The 10,991-nt window shown below is 35.5% G+C and overlaps 1 protein-coding gene across 2 annotated transcripts; it reads left to right on the top strand.

Moving 5' to 3' along the window:
- Window positions 1-208: 208 nt before the first annotated feature.
- Window positions 209-9,620, top strand: stm (starmaker). Of its 2 annotated transcripts, XM_066674723.1 has the most exons (24): window positions 209-339; window positions 1,026-1,087; window positions 1,413-1,430; window positions 1,619-1,651; window positions 2,192-2,236; window positions 2,400-2,438; window positions 2,619-2,663; window positions 3,318-3,356; window positions 3,664-3,708; window positions 3,847-3,891; window positions 4,084-4,122; window positions 4,270-4,311; window positions 4,861-4,905; window positions 4,998-5,063; window positions 5,854-5,913; window positions 6,224-7,036; window positions 7,146-7,190; window positions 7,270-7,326; window positions 7,414-7,464; window positions 7,547-7,582; window positions 7,838-7,894; window positions 8,424-8,477; window positions 8,615-8,690; window positions 8,823-9,620. In XM_066674723.1, the coding sequence occupies exons 1-23, from the start codon at window positions 326-328 to the stop codon at window positions 8,653-8,655; spliced, it is 1,791 nt and encodes a 596-aa protein (XP_066530820.1). In that variant the 5' UTR covers window positions 209-325; the 3' UTR covers window positions 8,656-8,690; window positions 8,823-9,620. The 2 variants fall into 2 exon arrangements, with proteins under 2 accessions (XP_066530820.1, XP_066530821.1); XM_066674724.1 differs by lacking the exon at window positions 2,400-2,438.
- The last annotated feature ends 1,371 nt before the right edge of the window (window positions 9,621-10,991 follow it).

The raw sequence follows: 10,991 nt of genomic DNA, 5'->3' as shown, positions 1-10,991 counted from the left end.
TGGGGTTTGGAATGTAACAGAACGTACAGTAGGCTAGCCCACTTACAAGGCATGTTTGGAAACACAAACAATGACTAAATGGCACTTGCTTTTTAACCCTGTTTTAATGAGTGCAACCCAAGCCATGCCTGTGTGACGCCTCTCTCTCTCTCTCTCTCTCTCTCTCTCAGACAGAGCCTCCACTAGCATGCTGGACTGGGGTGGGGGGGCTGGGTATATAAAAGCCTTGAGGCATGCTCCCGTCGGGCTTTAGACCTGCGGGACAGCACAGAGAAGCCCTGAGACTGTCTCGCCCTTCTTTCAACACTGCGCTCCCCATTCTGCCATGATGCTGGCACGGTGAGTAAGCAAGGCACTTTGACTCGAGGCTGGCTAATGCATTTAGCATGGTGCATGAGTCTGCATTATTCTCATCTGTCTCTCATCCTTCAGATGAAACATGGGGTCAAATAATGTTGTGCATGTTATTTAGCTTTTGTTTTATAGGGATCCAGTATGATCCAACTGTGTATCACTAAATTGTCTGTTTTATCCTGATGGTTTTGGAATTTAAGAATTTACATTTGCTCCTCATGATCTAATAAGTTGATAAAGTGTATGTTACAGTGTGAGCTGCTTAAAAATGGTGATTAACAATACTGTTTATAATGTTTTAAGTAATACATATCAGGCAAACATAATTTTACATTTTAATTCAATTTGTCCCATCACAGTTTTTGAAAAGACTGGAAAATCTTTCTTGCTCCTGTTTTTAAGTGATTTATATGCAAGGGAAAGAAAGCAAATGAGACAGGGGATCAGACACACAGAGGGAAGAAACAGACAACAGGAAAGATACCAGTTTGAGCAGTGTCTAATTACATGTGGAGCAAGAGTTCTATGAAGCTATAATGTATTAGCGATTTCACAATGTCACAGATATATGTACATTTTAACATGACACCTGTTACTACTGTCTGGTTTGGTCTTTTTTTCATTTATTTATTTTTTAATTCAATATATTCCATTTCTATTTTTATTCATAGGACACTGATTGCTCCCCTGATATTTGCTTTAGTGGGTGTCGCTATTTCTGCACCTATAAGTGGTAAGAAAATACTTACACAATGGCAAAGCTTTAATTAGGGTTGTATTATGAAAGTATACATTCAGTGAAACAGCCAATAATTCAGTGCAGTAAAGACTGAAATAAGCAACAATTCCTCTCTTTCAAGGGGTACTTCGTGCTTCCCCCCAAAGAGAATGTAATTAGAGCTCAGGTCTGTCCTGAATACACAAAGATGTTTTGTTCACCTGAGCCTTTTGAGTTAGTCAGGGCCTCTATAGGAGCCTTTTCCTTATAGCTAACCAAATTGAGATGCTTAATTTCTCTCCCCCCCCCCCCACCCCACCCTGGGTTTCCTTTCCTTTAGGTGGCACAGATAACGATGGTAAGGACATATCTGAATACCATGCATATCTGCATACACATTAAATGACAGTAACTCTCATAGATATAAGCAATACATTTAATCTAAGGCAACAAGCAATGGTTAATAAATTCTGACTTAAAATTACTTATAATGTTGGGGTTTTCACATTTTGCTTGTTTAATGTTCTTTTTCTTTGCTTGCCCTAGAGGTTGCCCAAGATTTGCTAGCATTAGGGAATGGTATGTGACAATGAACATGGAACACCCCATAATAATACAGGCCATATCACAAATGTATATTAAGCCAAAGTAATTCCTACATATATTTTTGTTTGTTTTGCATAATATGGTAGCAATTGTGCTAAAAATTCATCACAAAGTAAAGGCTTCCTCCATGTAATCATAATGTACATTATTTGCTATTTCAGCTATATGATATAGTTGTGTTAGAAATAGCCATAGATCTAATCAGTTAAGCTCTGGAATCAATTATCTATTCTTGAGACAGAAAAAGATATGTCTTGGTGTAATGGATACATAATCTATAAGCTAGCATCTCACATTATAATTTATTTATTTATTTATTTATGTATAATTATTTATTTTCTCCTCAAGATCTTTTAAAAACATATTATATGCAATGTAAGGTAGAGTCATGGGATGGGGAGAGAAAATGGGCTTATTTTTGTGTTAGTTCAGAAATGTTTTCACTGACAGAAAATACAATTTAAAAAACTGATCACAAAAAAGGTCAACCACTCATTAATATTTCTTCATCAGGTGCCATAAAGGAAGCTGAACCAACCCATAGTCCTGGAGACACAGGTTAGTACTGGTGCTAGATTAAGGCATTTTGAATCATTTTATATAGATCTGTAGTCCTGGTAGTAAATATATAAACTGTTAATAGAGAATGGCAAAGAAATACAATACTGCTGGCCTCTAAAGCTGATACATTATAGTGATTCAGCAAATATTTTTGAAACAGGAACTACTGATGGAAAAGATTCAGCAGAGAAAGCAGAAGGTATGGCAGATCAGAGATAATGAGATTTGGGTAATTTATCTTAGAAAAAGCTAGAGACCTCTTTTCTTGTAATCTAGGACTGAATAATATTTGATCAAAATACAGGAGAAAATCCCAAATAGGAAGAAAACCAATAAAGTGAATGTAAATACTGAAAACTATAGTGGTGTGACTTTTCAGTTTCAGGCCTTAGTGACTCCTCAACAGACGCAACAGAAAAGACAGGTAAGGACCTCAAAGAGTCATAGAGTCATAGAGGAAAAAATTAAGATCTTGCCATTGGATCCATATTTAATGTTTTTAATAATTACTATATAATAGTTAGCTAGAACAAAACATTTAATCAGCACATTCTGGCACTACTCAGCCACCTGGATAAGCAACAATATTTCTCTCCTTGGAGCAGTTGGCTTTGGTCAACTGAGTGTGTCCAGAACATTGTAAAAGCCCTCAAGTATTCCAGTTTGAGTTAAAGGGTGACTATGTTTGCAATGGCTGCTTTCTCAATGTATAACCTTTAAAGCAGGAAATAGATTAAACTTCAGTGACTGAAAAAAGGGTGTTTCGGGTTAAATGTTGAAAAGGACCTTGAATTATTTTGAGTCTGTTTAATTATTTATGACTGTTCAGGAATCAGTAGCGCAGGAGCAGCAATGTATCGCTGCTTCACTAATAAGTATACTGGCATATGTCTAGTAGAATTATAAACAGTACATTGCTATAATATGTACATTGTTATAATAGTTATTTGTACATTGCTATAATAGAATATTGCTATAAAAAAACAAAACATGTGTGTACATTATTATTAGATTATTTGAGTTTAACTGTACAATATAAATTAATATAACTATTTTAATGTTTTTCATGTTTTGGAAGAAATCAAAAGTGAGAGTGAAGTGTCATCAGATGCTAACAGTAAGTTATTCACATTCTTTGAGATATAAATAAAATTAAAATAATCTGGTTGAAAAAACATTGGCAAATGGTGGATATATTTGGCACTATGACAGTTCAAATATGCAATGAATTTAGGCCTGTCAGATATAGTAAAACTATATTTACATATAAATAAGTATTAATATAAATTAATTGATTTAAAAAATTAAATATTTTTGATCTTTTCCATTTTTTAAGCAGACTTTAGTTGCTTAAACTGATATGTCATTCTTTATAAAAATACATGTCTATGAAAATGGTGTCAAAAAACACCCTCATTTTTTAGGTGACATAAGCCAGGATGACACCACAAGTGGCCATAACGCAAGAGGTAAGAGATAATATTTTAGTTGATGACCCATGTCAGTAATCATGATATCAGTCTTTTTCCCCCAAGTCCACAACACCTCTAAGCTTTACAGCAAATGCATACATAATCTGTGTCATGAAATCCCATTTCTTACATCAGATTCAGCAGAAGGCATGGTTGAAAAGAAGGACCCAGGAATGCCAGGTTGGTTCATGGTCATGTCTCTAAAAAAAGAGATGTGATTAACTGTAAATCACAGAGTTTGGAAAGCAGCAGCTTGTTATTTTCCTTCATTTGAATAGATTTTACCAGACCATGAAATTGTGTGAAACATAAATTTGTATAACAGAAATAAAAAAACAAAAAAACAAACAAGTCTTTCTCCCTAAACAACAGATGACAAAGCTGAACGATCATCAGCAGAAAATAAACAAGGTAAAAGTCCAAACTTCTAAATAATTATGCTAGCAAATATGTTCTTACAGACAGAGGTAGAGTATCAGTTGATCCAAGATCACAAGCAGAACTCTTCATTCATTCATTCCTTTGTTTATTCACATCTACTATAATGTACTCACACAGATGAAACCAAGGAAGCAACAGACAAGGAGATTGACTCTCCAGGTGAGGCAATCTACATAAATCCAAGCAAAAAACTCATCAAAAAGCATTGTATATTTTATTGATTTTTGAATAAACTGGTGAATAAATACTTCATATATTCATTACGTAAAGCATCAAATGAAATAGACTCTCCAGATGAGACTCCATGATCAGAGCTGATGAAGAAAACAAACACAATCCAAACAATAGCTGAAAGTTTTCTGTTATCCAGATCCTTAAATTGTGTATAATAGTTTAGTTGTTTTGCCACTCATCCATGACAAATGACCTTAAAGAGTTTCATGACATCACTAGTATGATTCAATCTCAAGAATTTAATGCTAGGGTTTTTCCCCCAATCAGTTAATGATAAACGGACTAGGTTAATAGTTAATGTTCAAAGGATTATTCTACAAGTTCAGTTGCCTTGAATTATTGCTACTATCTAAACTACAATTATAACAGGATTTTAATTTAGTTCAGGGCATTAATAAAAGCTGAGAAATGAATATTGCAAAATAATAAAACCTGATCCTTCTTCTTCATTTCCTGTTTCGTTAATCTGTTCAGAGGGATCAGAAAAGGATGCTGCTGCTGATGATAATACTGACAGAGGTACCGCTTCAAATGTTTATTCCCCTTTTGTCAACTCAAAGCCAGCACAAATGGGCACACACTGCTTACCCATATGACACATATTGTTTCAGACAAGGATTCTTCCAGTAAGATGTCAGACAAGGAATCACATGATGAACCGCTCAAGGATTCCCAAGGTATGTTACATTATGTACTATTAATCTGTATTAAAATAATAATGTATAAACTAATCATAATAATCTTTTAATATAACAATTAATTACAATTTATGGTTTATCCTTGCTTTCAGTGTTTATAACCACCAGCAACTATGATGCTAAACTGAAGGTGGCATACATATATGTTTACATTTTTGTGGACACTCCTTATGATTAGTGAATTTATAGTGATTTAATGTGCACCCATTGTGGATACACATATATGTATACCACGGTTCTATAATCCCACCAGAAAACCATGAAACACAATGAGACATTCTCTAGGATACACTTAAGAATGATCTACATATCACCATGACTAAGACAACATTTCAGCCCACCCCCAACCACCATTACAAGAATAGTTTAAATCACTGAATCACCTCACCATTTTATGTATTATTTTAATAAGCTTAATTTTAGTTTCATACTTTAATTCCATATCAAACAATCTTGAATGGGTTTAGACATACGCTGTCTAGAAAGCATCATACCTTATCAAGTCATAATTGAGTTTATTCACCCTCCATAACTTTGGCAGTATATGCTTAACACTGGCAGTTTTTTAAAGCTGCACTTAGAAAGCAATAAAACAGTGCCACACTCTGGACACAGCTATGAAAGATCAGCTTTTAATAGAGGACTATTATTTCCACTATGGGAGTATGAAAATGACAGAATCAAAATAGAAATAAACAAGTCCTTGTATATATTGTAAGAAATATGAATAAGGCATATTTCTGTGTACTTGTTTTTAATTTGCCCACAGAGGACACAGCAGATAAGCCTGATGCTGCAGACACAGACAAAGAAACTTTAGATTCCAAGGGTGAGACAAACAATATAACATTAAATATATAATATCTAATCTCAATTAGTTTTTTACTTTGAGTAATAGCATTATTATTTACAAATTTAATTAGGGTTATTTTGTTTGCAGTGTATGCTAATGATGATTTTGCATATTGAACACGCCTTCCAGAAATTTCTCTTAAGGATAATTTCATTTGAAAATAGACATTTCAAAACCAGTCCAGCTTTCTCAAATTCCACATACATAGTAAATAGCTTCTTTAAATCCTTAAACTATAAGAAACCAATTCTCACCTCACATTATATAACATGTCCACTGAATTCAGAATCTGATAAGGACAAGCCAGATGCCAGCGATGACACAGACAAGAGCAGTAAGGAGCAAGACATAGACAAAAACTCAGAGGTGGAGGACAGTGACACTGCTGAGAAAGACGTGAAGGACACAGATGGCGACAGCAGTGAAACAAGAGACGCAGAAGAGAACAATAAGCGGGAAAAGAATGACAACACAGACACAGAAGATAACAATAAGCGGGAAAAGAATGACAACACAGACACAGAAGATAAAGACTCTGCTCACTCCTTAGAAAGAGAAGACAAGGACAGCAAGGATGACACAGAGACTGCCGATAAAGACAGCGGCAGTGAAAGTGACACAGCAGATTCTGCAGATGCTACAGAGACCAAAGACAGCAGTGAGAAAACAATCAATGTTAGTGACAAAGACAATGATAGAGATGGAGACAAAGACAATGATGCAGACAGAGACAGTGATGCAGACAGCAATGGAAATGGAAATGCAGACAGGGATAAGGATGGCACCGCTGAGACTAGTGATGATAACAGTGACAGCAATGAGGGAAAGGAGATTGACAGGGAACCTATGAATGAAGTGAAAGAAAAAGACACTGACCAGGAAACATCAAGCAAGTCTGAAGAGACTTCAGGTCTGAAGAGGGAACCATCTTCTGTAGACTCCCAAGAAAGCCAGAAGGCAGACTCTACCAGCTTGGACTCATCCAACTCCTCAAGTAAAGAAGAAAGCCAGGACACAGAGAAGAGCAGCAATGAGTCCAGTGATAAAGACAGCTTGGACAACACTGAGCACACTGACCGGGACAGCTCAGAGAGAGAAGGTGCCATTTAGAGTCTTATTTACATCATTCTACACAAGCATTTAACACAGATTTTACAGCACAGAAATCCACAAGATCTTTTTTGTGGTAACAATATTTTTGTCCACAGCTGCAGATGATGATAGTGCCAAGAGTAAAGACACAGAGACTCCAGGTAAGTAGGTAGCTCATAGTGACAAATCCTAGCATCTTGCTAAATCTGTGGTCTAACGAGTAGCATTTCCTGCTCACAGATTCTCCAGATTCAACATCTTTAGAAACAGATGAAGATTCTCATGATGATTCTAAGGGTGAGATCTGTGAATTACCAAACCCTTAATTCAGAATAATTGAACCTAGCTATACTGACTTGAAAGTAAATCTTGTTCTATGCCCAGATGAGAATGACCACAATGACTCACTAGATGAAACAGATGTGACATCACATGGTAAATATTTAATTATTTTAGCTTTCAAAATGTTCAATATCTGCTTAGACGAAAGTGAAACTGTTTTATTTTGCCATTACAGAGAACACAGATGAAGACACTGACATAGACACTACTGGTAGGTAACCATAAACATGGGTGTTGGTTCAGACAAAACAGTCTCTTTTGCACATGGAGTTGATCTCACAATAACTTTAAGTACAACATAATAGCAGAGAATTGGTTCTCAAAATACAGGTGGGATTCAGGACTCAAAATGTAATTTTGGCTTTTATCCTGGGAGAGACTAAATAACGTTAATTAAAGGGTACATGATTCACAGCCTGAGGGAGGAAAAAAGCATAAGCTTCCTTACTTTTCTCTTTCTTTTTAGATGAAGACGATGATGCAGACATAGATGAAGATGACACAATGCAGGAAGACACTGAGGGTAAATGACTGTACTACCACTTAAATGGTTTAAAAATAACCTTAAAATAACCATATCTAAAAGCAATTTTGGTGTGATGTCATATGAAAACATATGAAAGTGTGAAGAACCAGTTTAAAAGATTTTACATCACCTAATAATGCTGCATTTAAATACCAGTTAAAGGTCCTTCCCAGAATTTCAAAGGCAAGTTGGAAATATATCTTTAATGACATTAAATCTACTAACCAAACACTTTCTGGTGTTTTTTTATGCAAAGTATATGGTCCAAAACACATGTTAAAGATTATAATTTTATTATACATCTGGGAAAGGACTTTGCATGTAAACATAAGTGCTATATTTTAATACATATACCATATAACACTTATTATTTATATAAATAAAAAGAATAAATAGGTTAATATATAGAAAAAGGAATCTATTTAAAAATGTTATATTTATTATATGTCAGTTTTATAAAAAATATATATTTAGATATATAACAGTTAGATTTTTAATATTCTAACGATTGAATTTCTCTCAACAGCTTCTCCCATTGATACACCTGACCGGCCAGATCATCTAGATGACACAACACAAGGTATCTGTGGAACTTGTGACTAATGTGTGATTTTATAGCAGGAAAAGAAGATCATATAATACTCTCACTCCTCTCTTTGCAAAACAGATTAATTTACACAAAATCTGCTAGAATCATCCTGTTCTACTATTTTTCAGGGCCTGTCGTTGGCAGCAATAACCCTCCCTTAAGCTCCTAGCATCCAGGACTTTGCTAAAAAAAACAGTTTAGCAGGTAATTACATACTTACTGCTTTAAAGAATTTAATTTCATTGTATGGTGGAATATGGCAGCTATCACAAGTGACTAAACTGATTATAGAGGTTTGGTTTTGTTTCTTTATTTCTGTTGGTCTTTCCTCTACAGGGTCATCAGACACAAAACAAGAGAAGCAACTGAAGTCAACAGTAACCAGACACATTTTGACTCCCATTAGGACATGCCTGTTTTCAATACCTTGAACCATCCCCCATCCCGCACCCAGCACCTCTAGGATACACATTAAATTATTCAGCTGTTTGGTGTACATTCTGGGGTTTTTTTTAATTAAAGTTGCATTTTTCTTAACTCTAAAACTGAACCAATGTGATACCTTCCCATATTGGATCAGATAATTTTTGTTTAATTTATGTAAAAACAAAGTTGCTAATTCCCAGAGGTCTTATATATGCTCCCTATTAACATTTTGAAACCTAGATAGAAATATTAAACTGTTTTTTGGGGGGTTCTAAGCAGCTAAAGAAAAAGCAATGAATGTGTTCAATAACTGCAGAATGGTGGTGATCCAAAACCCAGAGTCTTCTCATTTTATTGTCTGCCTTTTCATTTTTTCCCACTGTCTTTGGCCCTGGTGGTGAGACATAGTTGTCCATCCAACTGCTCCAACTTTTAGGTTGACAATGTTGTCCTGACTCTCAGTTATATTTCTGCCAATTAAACAATCTCGAACCTAAATGACGTACTGTAGATTAAACATTTTTCTACAATAAAAAATGTACAGACAGTTTTGTCCTTAAAGTTCAAGTTTCTCAAGCTGTATTAACTAATATCGTAGTGAAGTAATGGCAGATTGGTTTGAAAATTTACTGAGATAACATATGTATAGACACAATTAATGCCACTTAAATATGTATGCAGGGAGCAATTCTAATAAAGACTAAGTTGTCAGACAAAAAACAGTCCATGTTGTTTTTTCACAGCAACACATACACAAGCATGCACACTATATTTACTCAATCAATAAATGGGCCAGACAGGTCTGGAAGAATGAAAGGTATGTTTTTCAAAGTGAATTCAATAATATGATGAGTATAACTGCTTTATTCATAGAGCAAGTCTAGTCTTAATTTGACTGTTTTATAATGTACTACCTTTTTTGTGCTTATTTTGCTATTATGCTGTTATTTCCTTACATAAATGCATAATGAACTGTTATTCATTTTCTAAACACAAACATATTGCCATTCAACATTTTCTGATTATTTCATTGTCTCTTTGTGTATCTCCTTGAAAACATCTGCATGCTTCCAAAGACCAGCTACACTTCAAAAAATATCTCCAATAACAATGAGAGGTGTTCCCATAAGTAAAAACACTCCAAAAGAAACGATTATTACCACAAATAATCTTCACGCTCTGGTGATGTCACATGCTGACAGAAGAAAGGAAAAAAACAACTAGCGCATTTTTGCTAGTGAGCTCCATGCAATTAAACCTTGCTGCACCTAATCTTCAAGATATTGTGGAGCAATTAAATCATTCTGTCCGTTCTGCTAGCAGCCATCGGGCAAATAAACTTCATTCTACGAACATTCTGTGTGCTACATGGGGTTTAAAACAAGTTTGGAAGGTTAATTTAATTAAAAAAACAACAACAAACGTTTATTTAACCAGCAAAGATGACTAATAATTAATTTTAATAATAAAGGACTGATTCATGCCTGGGCATTCATGAGCACCTGCGATAAACACTTAAACAAGGTTAGCCTGCCTGCACTTAAAGTTAAATGTTATCAGATCATGTGAATGACCTTAAAGTCAGGTCATGTTTCATTCTCAGAAAGGCAAGAAAGGGCATTATCTAAGAACTGCTCTTTTGGTTATTCTTTTTTTTTTAAATCTTGAAGCCACCCAGCAACAGACTGTTTGAACCCAGAGGCCAACACAAGAAGGAGGTAAATTTCCACGTGTCTCCAAAGGGCCTTTGGTGCAAGGGCCTCAGACTCACATTACATGTTGCCTAAACTTGGTGGTCCAAGCCTGCCCTAAGGTGAAGCAGGAGGAAGATGAGGAGGAAGAAGGGCTGGACCTCAGACAAAAGCCACCAAACAGCTCTGAAACAAAGGGTCTATGGCTGGCCAGACCAAGCGTGACTCATTTCTCTGTGCTTTCTAGTGGCTGGCCATCTCACCCCAAACTAGAGGCTTATAGGGAGGCCACTGAAGAACCCGTGTCAATGTCCAAATGGATACAGCCAATGAAGCCTGACCTTCCTTGCGGTGCATTACGTGCCCTAGTCTACCCCGTCCCACTTTC

The sequence above is a fragment of the Hoplias malabaricus genome, chromosome 6 (assembly GCF_029633855.1).
Source record: "Hoplias malabaricus isolate fHopMal1 chromosome 6, fHopMal1.hap1, whole genome shotgun sequence".
Classification (NCBI taxonomy): domain Eukaryota; kingdom Metazoa; phylum Chordata; class Actinopteri; order Characiformes; family Erythrinidae; genus Hoplias; species Hoplias malabaricus.
This window is presented reverse-complemented; position numbering and strand designations above follow the sequence as displayed.